We start from the raw sequence: 22,040 nt of genomic DNA on the forward strand, positions 1-22,040 counted from the left end.
TACCGCAAGACGTGAAAAGATCCATACCGCAAGACGTGAAAAGATCCATACCGCAAGACGTGAAAAGATCCATACCGCAAGACGTGAAAAGATCCATACCGCAAGACGTGAAAAGATCCATACCGCAAGACGTGAAAAGATCCATACCGCAAGACGTGAAAAGATCCATACCGCAAGACGTGAAAAGATCCATACCGCAAGACGTGAAAAGATCCATACCGCAAGGCCCGTGCCGCTATTGTACATCCGTGCCGCAACTATTAACTCACACGCCTTTGATCACGTTATGGCCTATTTGGGTCGCCTCACTAAACTTCCGTGCCTCAACCAATATCTCGCATCAATGGTCACGTTATGTCCTGCCTGTGCAACAAACTAATATCACATATCTTTGGTCACGTTATGTCCTGCCTGTGCAACAAACTAATATCACATATCTTTGGTCACGTTACAAATGTCCTATTTTGGGAGTGTTAAATACAGGACTGTTGGATGAACTGATCTAACCATATCTCCGCTGCAGCAATAGATACGAATCTTGTCAAGTCACGTGAAAGACGCTTTTTCCGCGAATCGGTACAGGTCGCTCACATTCCTTCCTCGCATAGAATACCGCAATACTTATGAAAATGAGATAACATAGACCCTAGGAATGTCCAGCTATTGAGGACTATGAATTGTTCATACCTTATATCTTCTTATATTATGTTATTCCCTAAAAATCAAGAATATCCCCCTTCAAATGAACCATACTTTGTTTAATTATAAACTTTAATAATTTTTTCAATCTTTGGGGATCTCGCCTCTCTTTTATACCTCTCAGATCTCATTTTGGTGATACACGCACATCAAATGCGCCTATATTTGTATCCAAGTCTTTAGTTACTGCACATAACTCTCTGTCAATCAATTCCAGTCATGTGATTCTAAATGGATAATCCTCCCTCCAAATTCACAACAACTCAATATAATACAACCCAATATAATACAATATCACATTCACATTAATCCTACATCATGATATCCACAATAACTAACATTAAATATCCATATTCTTACAATCTTAACTTTTCCCTTACCTTTATTACTTCTCTCAATTTTCTTGTATACTTGTACTGATTGTCTTTCTGAAAAGAATGCGAAAAATACTACAAAAATACTAATTGCTGCCAAAAATTGCACCTGTCCTAAAAGTAGTACCATTCGATTACCTTCATTCAATTAAGTAAGGATTCATCATCTTCAAGTGTTACAAAATTCTAATGCTCTAATTATAACCATTTGAAATAAGGATACATCATCCTCTGTCACATGGTATAACACGTAAATATTGCAACACAAATGTCGCCAAAATGACGTGACAGCACGACATTTACCATATTTATAAATTAGTAACAATGTTCACCATATGGCGTAATTGTGATGGTTGGTCGTACCTAAGGCGAATATAGACGTATATTCTGATTAAGAGAATTACATTGGAATAGTCAGAATCCAGTGAAAATATATCACGATGGACTCTCGCCTGGCGATGGGCCGCATATTTAAAATTTAGCGACTAGCCTCCTCTGGGTCTCATCAACCGGAACAATTAAATTATTCCAAGAAAGGATTTAAGATTTAACACCTCGATCACGCTATAGTTACGGCCTGCAAGTAATTTATGGATTTTTCCTGATTAGGATAAACCCTAAACTCTTTGTATAAATGGCCCAAATTCCCACTTTTCTGCTTTATTTATTAATAATCAATCTCTTCTAAGTTCAATCAGTTGCGACTTTGCAGACTTTCCAGTGTTCAAATTTCGCTCTTTCAGCCATTATCGAATACTAAAACTAGAATGAATACTCAAGCACTAGGCTATTCAATTCATAATCCAATAACTTTGGATCTGGACCTGGATCTGGATCTGGACCAGAACTTCGAAGATGCTCTAGATGACTTCAGCCAAGTAGATATCAAATGTGAAAATTCCAATCTCATTTCTACCGATGAGCATATTTGGTCGAGTCCTCAATCATTTAGACAGAGTCTGCCATTCTCATCAATACAAGCTACTCCATTGAGGACAAATCTGTTCAAACACGAACTTGACTACTTGGCCAAAAATTACTTTGTGTTTGTTGAGCCTCTAGGATACTTCTATCTGGAAAAAAGACATTTTTTCATCTCTTCAGATTCAAAATATGCTACTTCCAAGTTATATATAAAGTCGAAAGAAAGATTTCTTGACCTCATTAGCAAACTAACAAAACAATCACCTTATTACAACCAAATAGAACGTGAGTCAAATATTGTGAATGTGGCTACTATTCCAAGCCCTATCCCTGGCATTGAAATAGAAGAATTTGCCTTCTGTGATTCCTGTAAATACACCAGCTGTATTGGGCGCGTCCCAGTGAAATGTACCAGTCATGGATACATGAGAAGGGGTGAAGGCTATAGAGTGGAACTGGGAGGTTTCTTTCTATTGAAGGAATTCCCACGTATGCCTTCTTTACCTGATACTCCTCCACCAAGCACTCCAAATATGTATGATCGTAGTCCGACCATACCTTGCTCTTCTCCCATCCGCCGCCGATCTCGCTTCACCAATAGAGACTTGCAAGTCGAATTCAAGGGCCCTCTTATCACCGAAATCCGTGTGAGAGAATCTGAGAATATGACCGCTGATGCCTTTTTGCAAAAATACGCCAATATCAAATTCATTCCTGATGTGGGGTTATACTGGCACGAACATGAACGTGTGTTTTTGGATAGAAACTCTGAAATTGTTCACAAATCATTGTCTTCTATCATTGACAAATGCAAGTTTCTTGAAACACACATGCATGCAGTAATGCTGAATTCCTACTACTGGTATTTGTTAGCCAGTGCTAATACGCTGTCCGAGGTACATATATGTCTTGAATGGTTGAAGGAACCTCTAAGTGGCATAGAACCTTCAAAGATCCAGTACTGCCCTGATTGCATCAATTCGGCTATCATCGATGACCATTGTGAGGTCGATAACCTTAATGTTCTAACTGGGATGGGATACAGAATGGAGCTGGGGTCTATTTTCTTATTAGCACTGGGTGGAGGAATGACAGACATTTTGGAAGATCAACGAGAGGAGGCTCCCGATCTCGAATATTATGCCTCTGATTCTGGTGCTGTCTTCCTGAGCGATGAACAAGAAGCTGAGGGGTCAGTAGACTATGCTTCTGATATGGAAAATCTCACAGTAGATGGTCAAGAAGGTGACGAATTGACAGCAGTAAATGGAGAATCTGAGTCGGATACTCTCTTAGAAGATGAAGTTCAAGAAGGTGACTTTAGATCATTTGACGATTCTTCTGATTCGGATAATCTCTTTGTAGATGATGCACAAGAAGATGATGAAGAAATGATTGACATTGCAATAGATAATGATACTGAATCGGATAATGACGAATCAGACATTTCAGCCTATGATACCACCGATGATGGTCTTGATAACGAACGTGATTCAGAAGAAAATATATTATATGATGAAGATCCTGTTAGGATCTCCACTGTTAGTGGATGGTCTCAGCTAAAAAAGAAAGGTATTTGTCAAATTAGCAATCTTCTTTGGCTGAGAGGACAACAACACTTCCTTGACATCACCTCCAGGGCTTTCAGATCGTTTCTCATGGGTACAGTGTCAAATGCACAATACACCCAGATGTTGGAAGATGTCGAGGAATGGGTCGATCTAATGCCTCAGTACTATAGAATTCCAAAAGATACCAAGGGTAGAACATTTGAAATTCCCCTGCCCTTTTCAAGACTCCCTCCAAAAATACATACCTACTGTTCGGAATGTGGATTTGTAATAGGATTCAACGAGAACAATGAAAACTTGAGAAGCTCTTCCCGTCATGCAAAGAATACTGGTCATGATAGATTCATCAGTCGCCAAGGGTATGCTATCAGAGCCGCAACAGGATTCAATCTCTTGGTCATATTTGGGTCTAACGAAACAGTCAGTACATGTGAATCGGAAGATGGCGATTATGATGATGAAGATATTGTTATTCCTTCATTCGAAGAGGGACTGGGTTCACCATTCACACCCCCTGAATTCATAGTGGAGCCGTACTCCACAGACGAAGAGGCCAGCGACTACGAACAAGAGCCTGAATCTCTTCCACCTCCATCTAAGGAAGAACAATATGAAGTGTCCGAACTATTGAAACATTCCCATGGGTTAGTTTACGATCCTATCTTCTACTTGTACTACTACATAACAGAAGAGCGGTATGTTGACGTGAATTCAAAGTTTTTCAAAAACACATTGGAAGATATTGGTGACCACAAAAGCCGCATTCGAAACTTGGTGGACCGTGTCATTAGCACTCAAATCATTGACTCTCGAAAATTCGAGAAGAAAGTAACCAGAGGTCACATCCACTGGGCCAAAGAGTTGTCCGAAGTAGCTCGCTGGAAGAAGCTATGCTTTTGTAAACAATGCTATCAGGTATTCAAAACAAAAACTGCATTTTCCAAGCACAGGCGTGAATATGCGAACATGAGCGAAAGAGAACATGCTGGTCATGATATAAGTGCGGATTTTAAAGGATACCTTTTGGAGCGACCAAAGGGCCTCTACTATGCAATTGGGATTCCAGATGATGTTGCTCAAGCCGAAGCTGCTGAAGCCGAAGCTACCGCTACTGCTGAAGAAATTGCAAGTCTGAAATCGCAATGGGTTATGGGTGGGCCTGGGTGGACGGTGGAAGAATATGATATCAAAGTGCAATGGTTGGAGGGCAAGCTAGGTATGCCTCCCGACCAATTCTTGGCCAAGCACAACTACTTACTAGTGAAGGAGGTTGGTTTATACTACGATTTCACGCAGAAGTGGTTCCGAAGTATAACACACAGGTTGCTGAGGAAGGTCTTCTTCGGCGACTTAATACTGACGGTGAGGCGTGAGTTAATATCTTACATGCTCCACAATATGGATAGAAAGTATGAATACATGTTGGCACCCCGTCACCAGCAGCAAGTTGCTACTTTGGAAGCAGCAGTAAAATATGACGGTCCAATGGTGGCGGTGGAAAGTGGCAACGAAGAGCATCTAGATTTCGAGTTGGTAGATAATTGCATACAGCCAACTAAATACTACATGTGTCATGTGTGTAAGTTCATTGCCCACCACTCCAGCGTCTCCGCTCATATCAAACAAGCCAAGCACCAACGAGAAGAGGGACCTGAAAAACATGTTGTGTATGGTTACAGTGTTCGGAATGTAGAGGCTAAGACAAACTACTTCCGAATTCAACACAATCTAGCCAGTAGTTTTCACGAACCAACAGACAGCACTGCTGACTCTCAAATTGTAGATCCGTTTTTATCCAGATACAAAGCGCATGAGTATACAAAGTTCCGTTCATTTTTGAACATGTCTAATGACAAAAGATGGCCACGTTTGGTACAATTGTGCAAGAAATATGTAACCAAGAAAAGATTAGCTTTGAGCATCGGATCTTCTCTCTCAGCACTCATCAAAAACCCCCGGTTCTGTAGCACTCCAAACTCAGCCCTGCGATACGGACCCATGCTTGCCAGATTCCTCTTTGTTGCCATGAAAATGTGCGAGTTGAAGGAACACAAAGCAATGGAAGAGTTTGAGCAAGTATTCTGTGCCAACAAAAAACAGGGACTACGAAGATTTTTCGGTCAAATGACGAAATTTGGTGCGTTCTGGTTGTTGTCTCCGGTACTAGTGTTGCAGGAAGACGATTCAAACGCCATGGAAGATGTCTTTATGAGCAGTCTAATGGTGTGTCTTCTTGATGAAGGAGGAATAGGATTCAAGATCAAGTCGTACCGCTGCGATTTTTGCAGTGGTTTATCTTTTGCATTCAAATGCATAGCTGTTGATGTGATGAAAAAAGACAAGTCTTATGTCCGACCTTTTGTTGAGGATTGTAACAGGGCGGCATCCATAGCACTCAACTTTGGCCGATTTTGCAAGTTCAGTGCCGATGTACACTCGTTGAGTCCTCGTACATTTGGAAGGACCATGAACGTGCTACATGTTGGAGACAAAATAAGAATAAATACATTTGAAGTCGGACTCGACGACATCAAAAAATGGGTCCATACTGCCATTCAGCAATATGTACTTGAAGTTGAGGAACTTTTCATGGACATCAACATCACGCCGACCATGGCCATGAATGAGATGATGGCAGCACAAAAACCAAGAGTTGTTGGAATGCCTCAAACTAGTTACAACTGGGATCAAAGGGATATCGACAGATGCTTGGAAATTAACCTGGTTGATAAGTATGACATCAAGAGTCTTCAGTATTTCCGTCGCCGACTCTCTAGATTGAACGACTTGTTTTTTTACATGATCTTGTTGACGTGTGGGTCTCCGTATCGTTTAACGGAATTATACCTGGTTCTTATTCGTAATGAAGAAAGATTGGGAAGTAATGTGTTTGTTGCTGATGGGATGCTTGGACTCTTTACCAACAATGGAAAGAACAGTATGAAGTATAGTCGAGAACGTCCTATTCTCAAGATGTTGCCCGAAGAGGTGTCAGAGTGCTTGGCTCACTATATCTATTTTGTCAGGCCATTCGAACACACTCTTGTCGAATACCAAGAACAAACCGGTTCATTGAGCCACATAGAGTTCAAGAAACTAAGTGATAAATACAAGCTCCATTTGTTCGTGGGAGAGAAACAAATCAAAAACAGCACTACTCTTGGAAAATCGTTCCGTAAGTTCATAAATAAAACAACTCCAAAGCTTAGAGGAATCATGTACGGTGAAATAAGACAAGTGCTTTCATATTTTGTTGGGGCGAACGTCTCTGGGATGATTGGATTACAGATCAAGATTGACAACACCCTTGCCGAACAGGCTGGGCATTCGTTTAGTAGGTTTGTCGAAAGTTATGCCACAAATAGAGATGGTTACAATCATGTAATGCTTCAACGAATGAGAGACTGTCTGGCAGCCTGGCATACGTGTTTGGAGATGAGTACTCTTCAGATATTTACGCCTAGCGTATTTACTAGGAACGAACCACCGAAATTGACAGGTGAAGAACTTATAGAGGCTGGCAGACAGATGTTTGGACAACACTTCAAGTTCAAGGAGGGCCAGCAACAGGCTACATCGGATGTGGCTAATTGCTTCAGTATGATGGTTGCTATTGACCTGGGAAAGACGACTTGTTGCATCATTGCGATGTTGGCGGAGCGTACCCACAGTCTTCGCCAGACCGACCGAGGTAAAAAGACTCACTGTGTTACGATATTTGTGGTACCTTACATTTCTACACTCAACTCCACCATCCGCCAATTGACCGAAAATTTCAATGTGCGTACGTTTGATGGCTCTGTTGGACAGGTCAACGACTATGATGTGCTATTGATGCTGCTTGAAGACGGCCACCTTAGATATCTTAATCAGGTAGTCAGACATTTTCAGTCTACGAACTATCAAGGCAAGACCTATCTCCGCCGGGTAGTGGTTGACGATGCCCATATCTTGCAGATGAAACAATATGTGGTCGATGGAAACAAAAATGTACCTGTTGTATTTTTGACGTCATTTCTTCCACAGAAGGAAGACGCTACGATGAGTAGATTATTTAATATCAATTCCTTGGTAAGGGTGTCGTCACAGGAACCACTCTTGCCACATAAAGAATTCACTCTTTTCAAGAAGCCTAATACCACTTCAATATGTCAGACGGTTCTAGAAAAAGTTAGGAGTTTCGGTTCGGCAATTGTGATTGCTGAGTCTTCTGATAAAGTGTCATACTTGGTAAGTCAAATGGCCGACGAGGTTCCATGTATAGGTATCTACGGATCCCCAGTCAGCAGAACAGCTGCTTTGAATAAGATGGCCAATGAGAATATCAGGGTTGTGGTTACTACGGCAGAAGCAATGGTGGGTCTTCATATGTTGAAACCTACAACCGTCTTGTTTGCATATTCGATTAATAATCCAATAGAATTGCTTGTTGGCAGTCAAATGAGCAGTGGAAAGGTAGACATGGTATTGCTCAACTTTTATTCGTCTGAGTTTCAACGAGACTTATTGGACACTTGTGTTAATTTAATGGTAACGAGACATATGCGTTTAACGGAACAAACTTGTTATGAGGCTGGTAAGGAGCGGTGTCATGCTTGTGTCAAAAAGAGAAGACATGCTTGAAGTTATTTGTTGTTCGCTTTCATAATCTTATATATGTTCATTATACTACAATACCCTAAATAAAAACCTCTACGTGTCAGTAAACCTGACTTCAAACAAGATCTCAATCTCCCATAAAGAGATAATTGGTAAGAGATTAGGCATGCCTCCCGTATAGTTTAAGCCCATAGTTAAGCCGCCATAGCTTGAAAACATAAACACTGACAATCCGGTCGTCGTGCCAACGGAGCGCAAAATATTTCAAAATGTCAGGGACCGACCGCGTCTCGAAATCGTCCGATTTCGCCTAATCCACGGATTTGTTGCGTTATAGTTAAATTCCATATAGTGTGCAGGCGAGGTGCGTAGAGCGCCTGTTCATATGCAAAAAATCACACTTTGTGCAGTTCCGAGGTGCGTACTTAGCCTGTTACAGGCAAAAAATCACACTTTCTGTGCAGTTCCGAGGTGCGTACTTAGCCTGTTTCGATGCAAAACATACGACATTCCGCGACATGCGCAACATAAATGTCGTTTTGATGCATTAATTAAGTGCATACTTCCGTCACAAGCTTAAAATCATCAGTTCAGCCGTGGCCCGTCAGATCCATACCGCAAGACGTGAAAAGATCCATACCGCAAGACGTGAAAAGATCCATACCGCAAGACGTGAAAAGATCCATACCGCAAGACGTGAAAAGATCCATACCGCAAGACGTGAAAAGATCCATACCGCAAGACGTGAAAAGATCCATACCGCAAGGCCCGTGCCGCTATTGTACATCCGTGCCGCAACTATTAACTCACACGCCTTTGATCACGTTATGGCCTATTTGGGTCGCCTCACTAAACTTCCGTGCCTCAACCAATATCTCGCATCAATGGTCACGTTATGTCCTGCCTGTGCAACAAACTAATATCACATATCTTTGGTCACGTTATGTCCTGCCTGTGCAACAAACTAATATCACATATCTTTGGTCACGTTACAAATGTCCTATTTTGGGAGTGTTAAATACAGGACTGTTGGATGAACTGATCTAACCATATCTCCGCTGCAGCAATAGATACGAATCTTGTCAAGTCACGTGAAAGACGCTTTTTCCGCGAATCGGTACAGGTCGCTCACATTCCTTCCTCGCATAGAATACCGCAATACTTATGAAAATGAGATAACATAGACCCTAGGAATGTCCAGCTATTGAGGACTATGAATTGTTCATACCTTATATCTTCTTATATTATGTTATTCCCTAAAAATCAAGAATATCCCCCTTCAAATGAACCATACTTTGTTTAATTATAAACTTTAATAATTTTTTCAATCTTTGGGGATCTCGCCTCTCTTTTATACCTCTCAGATCTCATTTTGGTGATACACGCACATCAAATGCGCCTATATTTGTATCCAAGTCTTTAGTTACTGCACATAACTCTCTGTCAATCAATTCTAGTCATGTGATTCTAAATGGATAATCCTCCCTCCAAATTCACAACAACTCAATATAATACAACCCAATATAATACAATATCACTTTCACATTAATCCTACATCATGATATCCACAATAACTAACATTAAATATCCATATTCTTACAATCTTAACTTTTCCCTTACCTTTATTACTTCTCTCAATTTTCTTGTATACTTGTACTGATTGTCTTTCTGAAAAGAATGCGAAAAATACTACAAAAATACTAATTGCTGCCAAAAATTGCACCTGTCCTAAAAGTAGTACCATTCGATTACCTTCATTCAATTAAGTAAGGATTCATCATCTTCAAGTGTTACAAAATTCTAATGCTCTAATTATAACCATTTGAAATAAGGATACATCATCCTCTGTCACATGGTATAACACGTAAATATTGCAACACAAATGTCGCCAAAATGACGTGACAGCACGACATTTACCATATTTATAAATTAGTAACAATGTTCACCATATGGCGTAATTGTGATGGTTGGTCGTACCTAAGGCGAATATAGACGTATATTCTGATTAAGAGAATTACATTGGAATAGTCAGAATCCAGTGAAAATATATCACGATGGACTCTCGCCTGGCGATGGGCCGCATATTTAAAATTTAGCGACTAGCCTCCTCTGGGTGTCATCAACCGGAACAATTAAATTATTCCAAGAAAGGATTTAAGATTTAACACCTCGATCACGCTATAGTTACGGCCTGCAAGTAATTTATGAATTTTTCCTGATTAGGATAAACCCTAAACTCTTTGTATAAATGGCCCAAATTCCCACTTTTCTGCTTTATTTATTAATAATCAATCTCTTCTAAGTTCAATCAGTTGCGACTTTGCAGACTTTCCAGTGTTCAAATTTCGCTCTTTCAGCCATTATCGAATACTAAAACTAGAATGAATACTCAAGCACTAGGCTATTCAATTCATAATCCAATAACTTTGGATCTGGACCTGGATCTGGATCTGGACCAGAACTTCGAAGATGCTCTAGATGACTTCAGCCAAGTAAATATCAAATGTGAAAATTCCAATCTCATTTCTACCGATGAGCATATTTGGTCGAGCCCTCAATCATTTAGACAGAGTCTGCCATTCTCATCAATACAAGCTACTCCATTGAGGACAAATCTGTTCAAACACGAACTTGACTACTTGGCCAAAAATTACTTTGTGTTTGTTGAGCCTCTAGGATACTTCTATCTGGAAAAAAGACATTTTTTCATCTCTTCAGATTCAAAATATGCTACTTCCAAGTTATATATAAAGTCAAAGCAAGGATTTCTTGACCTCATTAGCAAACTAACAAAACAATCACCTTATTACAACCAAATAGAAGGCGAGTCAAATATTGTGAATGTGGCTACTATTCCAAGCCCTATCCCTGGCATTGAAATAGAAGAATTTGCCTTCTGTGATTCCTGTAAATACACCAGCTGTATTGGGCGCGTCCCAGTGAAATGTACCAGTCATGGATACATGAGAAGGGGAGAAGGCTATAGAGTGGAACTGGGAGGTTTCTTTCTATTGAAGGAATTCCCACGTATGCCTTCTTTACCTGATACTCCTCCACCAAGCACTCCAAATATGTATGATCGTAGTTCGACCATACCTTGCTCTTCTCCCATCCGCCGCCGATCTCGCTTCACCAATAGAGACTTGCAAGTCGAATTCAAGGGCCCTCTTATCACCGAAATCCGTGTGAGAGAATCTGAGAATATGACCGCTGATGCCTTTTTGCAAAAATACGCCAATATCAAATTCATTCCTGATGTGGGGTTATACTGGCACGAACATGAACGTGTGTTTTTGGATAGAAACTCTGAAATTGTTCACAAATCATTGTCTTCTATCATTGACAAATGCAAGTTTCTTGAAACACACATGCATGCAGTAATGCTGAATTCCTACTACTGGTATTTGTTAGCCAGTGCTAATACGCTGTCCGAGGTACATGTATGTCTTGAATGGTTGAAGGAACCTCTAAGTGGCATAGAACCTTCTAAGATCCAGTACTGCCCTGATTGTATCAATTCGGCTATCATCGATGACCATTGTGATGTCGATAACCTTAATGTTCTAACTGGAATGGGATACAGAATGGAGCTGGGGTCTATTTTCTTATTAGCACTGGGTGGAGGAATGACAGACATTTTGGAAGATCAACGAGAGGAGGCTCCCGATCTCGAATATTATGCCTCTGATTCTGGTGCTGTCTTCCTGAGCGATGAACAAGAAGCTGAGGGGTCAGTAGACTATGCTTCTGATATGGAAAATCTCACAGTAGATGGTCAAGAAGGTGACGAATTGACAGCAGTAAATGGAGAATCTGAGTCGGATACTCTCTTAGAAGATGAAGTTCAAGAAGGTGACTTTAGATCATTTGAAGATTCTTCTGATTCGGATAATCTCTTTGTAGATGATGCACAAGAAGATGATGAAGAAATGATTGACATTGCAATAGATAATGATACTGAATCGGATAATGACGAATCAGACATTTCAGCTTATGATACCACCGATGATGGTCTTGATAACGAACGTGATTCAGAAGAAATTATATTATATGATGAAGATCCTGTTAGAATCTCCACTGTTAGTGGATGGTCTCAGCTAAAAAAGAAAGGTATTTGTCAAATTAGCAATCTTCTTTGGCTGAGAGGACAACAACACTTCCTTGACATCACCTCCAGGGCTTTCAGATCGTTTCTCATGGGTACAGTGTCAAATGCACAATACACCCAGATGTTGGAAGATGTCGAGGAATGGGTCGATCTAATGCCTCAGTACTATAGAATTCCAAAAGATACCAAGGGTAGAACATTTGAAATTCCCCTGCCCTTTTCAAGACTCCCTCCAAAAATACATACCTACTGTTCGGAATGTGGATTTGTAATAGGATTCAACGAGAACAATGAAAACTTGAGAAGCTCTTCCCGTCATGCAAAGAATACTGGTCATGATAGATTCATCAGTCGCCAAGGGTATGCTATCAGAGCCGCAACAGGATTCAATCTCTTGGTCATATTTGGGTCTAACGAAACAGTCAGTACATGTGAATCGGAAGATGGCGATTATGATGATGAAGATATTGTTATTCCTTCATTCGAAGAGGGACTGGGTTCACCATTCACACCCCCTGAATTCATAGTGGAGCCGTACTCCACAGACGAAGAGGCCAGCGACTACGAACAAGAGCCTGAATCTCTTCCACCTCCATCTAAGGAAGAACAATATGAAGTGTCCGAACTATTGAAACATTCCCATGGGTTAGTTTACGATCCTATCTTCTACTTGTACTACTACATAACAGAAGAGCGGTATGTTGACGTGAATTCAATGTTTTTCAAAAACACATTGGAAGATATTGGTGACCACAAAAGCCGCATTCGAAACTTGGTGGACCGTGTCATTAGCACTCAAATCATTGACTCTCGAAAATTCGAGAAGAAAGTAACCAGAGGTCACATCCACTGGGCCAAAGAGTTGTCCGAAGTAGCTCGCTGGAAGAAGCTATGCTTTTGTAAACAATGCTATCAGGTATTCAAAACAAAAACTGCATTTTCCAAGCACAGGCGTGAATATGCGAACATGAGCGAAAGAGAACATGCTGGTCATGATATAAGTGCGGATTTTAAAGGATACCTTTTGGAGCGACCAAAGGGCCTCTACTATGCAATTGGGATTCCAGATGATGTTGCTCAAGCCGAAGCTGCTGAAGCCGAAGCTACCGCTACTGCTGAAGAAATTGCAAGTCTGAAATCGCAATGGGTTATGGGTGGGCCTGGGTGGACGGTGGAAGAATATGATATCAAAGTGCAATGGTTGGAGGGCAAGCTAGGTATGCCTCCCGACCAATTCTTGGCCAAGCACAACTACTTACTAGTGAAGGAGGTTGGTTTATACTACGATTTCACACAGAAGTGGTTCCGAAGTATAACACACAGGTTGCTGAGGAAGGTCTTCTTCGGCGACTTAATACTGACGGTGAGGCGTGAGTTAATATCTTACATGCTCCACAATATGGATAGACAGTATGAATACATGTTGGCACCCCGTCACGAGCAGCAAGTTGCTACTTTGGAAGCAGCAGTAAAATATGACGGTCCAATGGTGGCGGTGGAAAGTGGCAACGAAGAGCATCTAGATTTCGAGTTGGTAGATAATTGCATACAGCCAACTAAATACTACATGTGTCATGTGTGTAAGTTCATTGCCCACCACTCCAGCGTCTCCGCTCATATCAAACAAGCCAAGCACCAACGAGAAGAGGGACCTGAAAAACATGTTGTGTATGGTTACAGTGTTCGGAATGTAGAGGCTAAGACAAACTACTTCCGAATTCAACACAATCTAGCCAGTAGTTTTCACGAACCAACAGACAGCACTGCTGACTCTCAAATTGTAGATCCGTTTTTATCCAGATACAAAGCGCATGAGTATACAAAGTTCCGTTCATTTTTGAACATGTCTAATGACAAAAGATGGCCACGTTTGGTACAATTGTGCAAGAAATATGTAACCAAGAAAAGATTAGCTTTGAGCATCGGATCTTCTCTCTCAGCACTCATCAAAAACCCCCGGTTCTGTAGCACTCCAAACTCAGCCCTGCGATACGGACCCATGCTTGCCAGATTCCTCTTTGTTGCCATGAAAATGTGCGAGTTGAAGGAACACAAAGCAATGGAAGAGTTTGAGCAAGTATTCTGTGCCAACAAAAAACAGGGACTACGAAGATTTTTCGGTCAAATGACGAAATTTGGTGCGTTCTGGTTGTTGTCTCCGGTACTAGTGTTGCAGGAAGACGATTCAAACGCCATGGAAGATGTCTTTATGAGCAGTCTAGTCTTCTTGATGAAGGAGGAATAGGATTCAAGATCAAGTCGTACCGCTGCGATTTTTGCAGTGGTTTATCTTTTGCATTCAAATGCATAGCTGTTGATGTGATGAAAAAAGACAAGTCTTATGTCCGACCTTTTGTTGAGGATTGTAACAGGTCGGCATCCATAGCACTCAACTTTGGCCGATTTTGCAAGTTCAGTGCCGATGTACACTCGTTGAGTCCTCGTACATTTGGAAGGACCATGAACGTGCTACATGTTGGAGACAAAATAAGAATAAATACATTTGAAGTCGGACTCGACGACATCAAAAAATGGGTCCATACTGCCATTCAGCAATATGTACTTGAAGTTGAGGAACTTTTCATGGACATCAACATCACACCAACCATGGCCATGAATGAGATGATGGCAGCACAAAAACCAAGAGTTGTTGGAATGCCTCAAACTAGTTACAACTGGGATCAAAGGGATATCGACAGATGCTTGGAAATTAACCTGGTTGATAAGTTTGACATCAAGAGTCTTCAGTATTTCCGTCGCCGACTCTCTAGATTGAACGACTTGTTTTTTTACATGATCTTGTTGACGTGTGGGTCTCCGTATCGTTTAACGGAATTATACCTGGTTCTTATTCGTAATGAAGAAAGATTGGGAAGTAATGTGTTTGTTGCTGATGGGATGCTTGGACTCTTTACCAACAATGGAAAGAACAGTATGAAGTATAGTCGAGAACGTCCTATTCTCAAGATGTTGCCCGAAGAGGTGTCAGAGTGCTTGGCTCACTATATCTATTTTGTCCGGCCATTCGAACACACTCTTGTCGAATACCAAGAACAAACCGGTTCATTGAGCCACACAGAGTTCAAGAAACTAAGTGATAAATACAAGCTCCATTTGTTCGTGGGAGAGAAACAAATCAAAAACAGCACTACTCTTGGAAAATCGTTCCGTAAGTTCATAAATAAAACAACTCCAAAGCTTAGAGGAATCATGTACGGTGAAATAAGACAAGTGCTTTCATATTTTGTTGGGGCGAACGTCTCTGGGATGATTGGATTACAGATCAAGATTGACAACACCCTTGCCGAACAGGCTGGGCATTCGTTTAGTAGGTTTGTCGAAAGTTACGCCACAAATAGAGATGGTTACAATCATGTAATGCTTCAACGAATGAGAGACTGTCTGGCAGCCTGGCATACGTGTTTGGAGATGAGTACTCTTCAGATATTTACGCCTAGCGTATTTACTAGGAACGAACCACCGAAATTGACAGGTGAAGAACTTATAGAGGCTGGCAGACAGATGTTTGGACAACACTTCAAGTTCAAGGATGGCCAGCAACAGGCTACATCGGATGTGGCCAATTGCTTCAGTATGATGGTGGCTATTGACCTGGGTAAGACGACTTGTTGCATTATTGCGATGTTGGCGGAGCGTACCCACAGTCTTCGCCAGACCGACCGAGGTAAAAAGACTCACTGTGTTACGATATTTGTGGTACCTTACATTTCTACACTCAACTCCACCATCCGCCAATTGACCGAAAATTTCAATGTGCGTACGTTTGATGGCTCTGTTGGACAGGTCAACGACTATGATGTGCTATTGATGCTGCTTGAAGACGGCCACCTTAGATATCTTAATCAGGTAGTCAGACATTTTCAGTCTACGAACTATCAAGGCAAGACCTATCTCCGCCGGGTAGTGGTTGACGATGCCCATATCTTGCAGATGAAACAATATGTGGTCGATGGAAACAAAAATGTACCTGTTGTATTTTTGACGTCATTTCTTCCACAGAAGGAAGACGCTACGATGAGTAGATTATTTAATATCAATTCCTTGGTAAGAGTGTCGTCACAGGAACCACTCTTACCACATAAAGAATTCACTCTTTTCAAGAAGCCTAATACCACTTCAATATGTCAGACGGTTCTAGAAAAAGTTAGGAGTTTCGGTTCGGCAATTGTGATTGCTGAGTCTTCTGATAAAGTGTCATACTTGGTAAGTCAAATGGCCGATGAGGTTCCATGTATAGGTATCTACGGATCCCCAGTCAGCAGAACAGCTGCTTTGAATAAGATGGCCAGTGAGAATATCAGGGTTGTGGTTACTACGGCAGAAGCAGTGGTGGGTCTTCATATGTTGAAACCTACAACCGTCTTGTTTGCATATTCGATTAATAATCCAATAGAATTGCTTGTTGGCAGTCAAATGAGCAGTGGAAAGGTAGACATGGTATTGCTCAACTTTTATTCGTCTGAGTTTCAACGAGACTTGTTGGATACTTGTGTTAATTTAATGGTGACGAGACATATGCGTTTAACGGAACAAACTTGTTATGAGGCTGGTAAGGAGCGGTGTCATGCTTGTGTCAAAAAGAGAAGACATGCTTGAAGTATTTGTTGTTCGCCCTAAAGGGCTACCCGCCCGTCGCCTGTCTGTCGCGCGCATGTTCAGGCCATAGTTAAAATTAATTTACATGATTATCAGACAAAAATGCGTGGTTCGCTAGACAAAGACGCAGTTCGTCCCTTTACATTTTTTAGATATGATAGGTAAAAGTCATATATAAACCTTTCCACTTTTCCAGGTGGAGCGAAAGTACAGAAAATAGATTAACGAAAGAAGTAAAGTAAGTTTTGGAACCGAAAAGATGATGAATTCAAAATTTTAGACAATTTGAAGAAGCATCAACAAGATGAAAGTAATTCGAGATAGGTGAATCCTGATTGCTCCTCCAACAGGAGTAAAAACGGTTGGAATAGAAGGGGCATACGACGTTGTGGAGGTTGCCAAAGTAGTCCCTGGAGTTATGATTACAGGGGTAGAAGTAAGAGGTCCTTCAGCTTGCCCGGCACCGGCACCAGAACCGGCACCAGAACCAGAACCAGAACCGGCACCAGAACCAGAACCAGAACCAGAACCAGAACCAGAACCGGCACCAGAACCGGCACCAGAACCAGAACCAGAACCGGCACCAGAACCAGAACCAGAACCAGAACCAGAACCAGAACCGGCACCAGAACCGGCACCAGAACCAGAACCAGAACCAGAACCTGAACCTGAACCTGAACCTGAACCTGAACCTGAACCTGAACCGGCACCAGAACCTGAACCTGAACCTGAACCTGAACCTGAACCTGTACCTGAACCTGAACCTGAACCTGAACCAGAACCAGAACCAGAACCTGAACCTGAACCTGAACCGGCACCAGAACCTGAACCGGCACCAGAACCTGAACCTGAACCTGAACCTGAACCTGAATCTGAACCTGAACCTGAACCTGAACCTGAACCTGAACCTGAACCTGAACCTGAACCTGAACCGGAAGCAGAGCTAGAGCCACTAGTTTCAGAAGTATTTGTGCCTGTTTCTGTTTCAGAAGTTGAAGAAGTGGCAGAGGATGGACTTTCTTCTATGACTTTCAAACTTACTGGAATGCATCCACTATTGTTGACAAGTTCCAAAGCAGGTGTAGTATCTGGGCAGGCGTAGAAGACATCTTGGCCATTCAACAGGAGTGAATCACCATCTTCTCTCTTGACAACTGCAGCAGAAGAAGAGGTCTCTTGCCAATTGGCAAACGGTTCATTAGTCAAGTGAAAGCCGTTACTATCTGCTATAACATAGAGTCCACCAACAGTAAGGTATCCAAGTGGAAGAGATAAATGGAATGTATCGCCTCCAGAATTGGTAAAGGTAATAAATTGGCCATCATGGGTAAGGAATTGTTCAAAATCAATATCTGGATTGATTGAGGATGCAAGCAATCTAAAGTCGTTCTCCTCCACTACAGGTGAAGAACTTGTAGATGGAAGCTCACTTTGAGAAATAGGAAGCGAACTCGATAAAGAAGGCGTAATAATCTCACTTGGAGAAGTAACAGAAACTGAACTCAAAAATGATGAAGTTGATGGAGCTGATTCCGAAGACCTTGGTAATGATGATGACGTAATTGTAATAACTGACGATGTTGAAGATAGGGTATAAATCGTCTCAGAACTGGAGAAAAATGATGAAGTATTGCTGTAATAACCGAAAGATAAAGAGCTCATAGAAGATACGACAATGCTTTCTGAAGAGTATTCCTGAGGTAAAGTACTTGAACTGACGATGGCAGAGATACCTGATCCAGATTCGGAGCTTGGACTAACCTCGGATACAGAAATACCTGAAGAACTGACTGCAGACGCAATGCTTGATTCAGATGCGGAGCTTGAGCTAACTTCAGACACAGAAATAGCCGAAGAACTGACTGCAGAGGCACTGCTTGATTCAGATACGGAGCTAGAACTAACTTCGGACACAGAAATAGCCGAAGAACTGACTGCAGAGGCACTGCTTGATTCAGATACGGAGCTAGAACTAACTTCAGACACAGAAATAGCCGAAGAACTGACTGCAGAGGCACTGCTTGATTCAGATACGGAGCTAGAACTAACTTCAGACACAGAAATAGCCGAAGAACTGACTGCAGAGGCACTGCTTGATTCAGATACGGAGCTAGAACTAACTTCAGACACAGAAATAGCCGAAGAACTGACTGCAGAGGCACTGCTTGATTCAGATACGGAGCTAGAACTAACTTCAGACACAGAAATAGCCGAAGAACTGACTGCAGAGGCACTGCTTGATTCAGATACGGAGCTAGAACTAACTTCAGACACAGAAATAGCCGAAGAACTGACTTCAGAGGCACTGCTTGATTCAGATACGGAGCTAGAACTAACTTCAGAACTCTCTGAAGAGACGGCTTCCGTACTGGATGGGGATGATGAAGATTCAGTAGATGAACTTTGTGTAGAGCTCAACTCAGACGAAGAAGATTGCAGTGGTTCATTACCGTCTACCAGTAGCTCAACTTCTACACAACCTCCGGTATTAGTAAGTGATAAGGGAGAGCTTTGATCTGGACAGTAGAAGAAGGTTGTTGCTCCGTTGAGCAGTAAAGTACCTAAATCTGCTCGTTTTACGAAAAGATTGCTAATTGAGGAAATGCTCCAACCTCCAAATGGAATCTCACTCAAGTAAATTCCATTATCGTCAGCATGAACATATAACCCATCAACGATAAGGTATCCTTCAGGAAGATTCAAATAAAATGTAGAACCAGCGAGTTCTGCGACAGTTATTACGTTGCCATTGTGAGTGAGGAACACATCCAAACCGATATCTTCGTCTTTGATCTCTATCATAAATCCATCTCCCAGTGGCACTGGAGGAATATATGTGGGTGATGCTTCTGTACTCGACGATTCCGAAGTTCCTGAACTCAAATCCCAGGCACTTGAAGTAGACACAACCGAAGAAATGATAATAGAAGTAGTTGTATACCATTTTCCTGAGTCGTCGGTAGTAACAATCACATCAGCTGTTACATCGACTCCGTCTTCCTGGACGACAGTGGTATACTCAGTTTCTGTGAATACATTAGTAGTTGTGTACCAGCTTCCAGTGTCGTCGGTAGTAACAATCACATCAGCTGTTACATCGACTCCGTCTTCCTGGACGACAGTGGTATACTCAGTTTCTGTGAAGATAGAGGTGGATGTGTACCAGCTTCCAGTGTCGTCAGTAGTAATAAGCACGTCAGCTGTTACATCGACTCCGTCTTCCTGGACAACAGTGGTGTACTCAGTTTCTGTGAATACATTAGTAGTTGTGTACCAGCTTCCAGTGTCGTCGGTAGTAACAATCACATCAGCTGTTACATCGACTCCGTCTTCCTGGACGACAGTGGTATACTCAGTTTCTGTGAAGATGGAGGTGGATGTGTACCAGCTTCCAGTGTCGTCGGTAGTGACAATCACATCAGCTGTTACATCGACTCCGTCTTCCTGGACGACAGTGGTGTACTCAGTTTCTGTGAAGATGGAGGTGGATGTGTACCAGCTTCCAGTGTCGTCGGTAGTGACAATCACATCAGCTGTTACATCGACTCCGTCTTCCTGGACGACAGTGGTATACTCAGTTTCTGTGAATACATTAGTAGTTGTGTACCAGCTTCCAGTGTCGTCGGTAGTGACAATCACATCAGCTGTTACATCGACTCCGTCTTCCTGGACGACAGTGGTATACTCAGTTTCTGTGAAGATAGAGGTGGATGTGTACCAGCTTCCAGTGTCGTCGGTAGTAACAATCACATCAGCTGTTACATCGACTCCGTCTTCCTGGACGACAGTGGTATACTCAGTTTCTGTGAAGATAGAGGTGGATGTGTACCAGCTTCCAGTGTCGTCGGTAGTGACAATCACATCAGCTGTTACATCGACTCCGTCTTCCTGGACGACAGTGGTGTACTCAGTTTCTGTGAAGATAGAGGTGGATGTGTACCAGCTTCCATTGTCGTCAGTAGTAATAAGCACGTCAGCTGTTACATCGACTCCGTCTTCCTGGACGACAGTGGTATACTCAGTTTCTGTGAAGATAGAGGTGGATGTGTACCAGCTTCCAGTGTCGTCGGTAGTGACAATCACATCAGCTGTTACATCGACTCCGTCTTCCTGGACGACAGTGGTGTACTCAGTTTCTGTGAAGATAGAGGTGGATGTGTACCAGCTTCCATTGTCGTCAGTAGTAATAAGCACGTCAGCTGTTACATCGACTCCGTCTTCCTGGACGACAGTGGTATACTCAGTTTCTGTGAAGATAGAGGTGGATGTGTACCAGCTTCCATTGTCGTCGGTAGTGACAATCACATCAGCTGTTACATCGACTCCGTCTTCCTGGACGACAGTGGTGTACTCAGTTTCTGTGAAGATAGAGGTGGATGTGTACCAGCTTCCAGTGTCGTCAGTAGTTATAAGCACGTCAGCTGTTACATCGACTCCGTCTTCCTGGACGACAGTGGTGTACTCAGTTTCTGTGAAGATAGAGGTGGATGTGTACCAGCTTCCAGTGTCGTCAGTAGTTATAAGCACGTCAGCTGTTACATCGACTCCGTCTTCCTGGACGACAGTGGTGTACTCAGTTTCTGTGAAGATAGAGGTGGATGTGTACCAGCTTCCAGTGTCGTCGGTAGTAACAATCACATCAGCTGTTACATCGACTCCGTCTTCCTGGACGACAGTGGTATACTCAGTTTCTGTGAAGATAGAGGTGGATGTGTACCAGCTTCCAGTGTCGTCGGTAGTAACAATCACATCAGCTGTTACATCGACTCCGTCTTCCTGGACGACAGTGGTATACTCAGTTTCTGTGAAGATAGAGGTGGATGTGTACCAGCTTCCAGTGTCGTCAGTAGTAATAAGCACATCAGCTGTTACATCGACTCCGTCTTCCTGGACAACAGTGGTGTACTCAGTTTCTGTGAAGATAGAGGTGGATGTGTACCAGCTTCCAGTGTCGTCAGTAGTAACAATCACATCAGCTGTTACATCGACTCCGTCTTCCTGGACAACAGTGGTATACTCAGTTTCTGTGAAGATAGAGGTGGATGTGTACCAGCTTCCAGTGTCGTCGGTAGTGACAATCACATCAGCTGTTACATCGACTCCGTCTTCCTGGACGACAGTGGTGTACTCAGTTTCTGTGAAGATAGA

The 22,040-nt window shown here is 42.2% G+C and overlaps 3 protein-coding genes across 3 annotated transcripts; all 3 read left to right on the forward strand. All coding sequences in view use genetic code 12, as the record gives it.

Moving 5' to 3' along the window:
* Window positions 1-1,840: 1,840 nt before the first annotated feature.
* Window positions 1,841-8,191, forward strand: VCC3.1 (vesicle coat complex AP-3; the record flags this gene model as incomplete). Its single annotated transcript, XM_001387206.1, has 1 exon — window positions 1,841-8,191. One exon carries the CDS (start codon window positions 1,841-1,843, stop codon window positions 8,189-8,191), a length of 6,351 nt encoding a protein of 2,116 aa, XP_001387243.2.
* A 2,357-nt stretch (window positions 8,192-10,548) lies between these two features.
* Window positions 10,549-14,520, forward strand: VCC3.5 (vesicle coat complex AP-3; the record flags this gene model as incomplete). Its single annotated transcript, XM_001387207.1, has 1 exon — window positions 10,549-14,520. The coding sequence occupies one exon, from the start codon at window positions 10,549-10,551 to the stop codon at window positions 14,518-14,520; it is 3,972 nt and encodes a 1,323-aa protein (XP_001387244.2).
* A 362-nt stretch (window positions 14,521-14,882) lies between these two features.
* On the forward strand, window positions 14,883-16,892 carry ADD2.4 (ATP-dependent DNA helicase; the record flags this gene model as incomplete). The annotated part of the gene is made up of 1 exon (XM_001387208.1): window positions 14,883-16,892. The coding sequence occupies one exon, from the start codon at window positions 14,883-14,885 to the stop codon at window positions 16,890-16,892; it is 2,010 nt and encodes a 669-aa protein (XP_001387245.2).
* Window positions 16,893-22,040: the final 5,148 nt, after the last annotated feature.

Source organism: Scheffersomyces stipitis, chromosome 1 (assembly GCF_000209165.1).
Source record: "Scheffersomyces stipitis CBS 6054 chromosome 1, whole genome shotgun sequence".
Taxonomy (NCBI): Eukaryota; Fungi; Ascomycota; class Pichiomycetes; order Serinales; family Debaryomycetaceae; genus Scheffersomyces; species Scheffersomyces stipitis.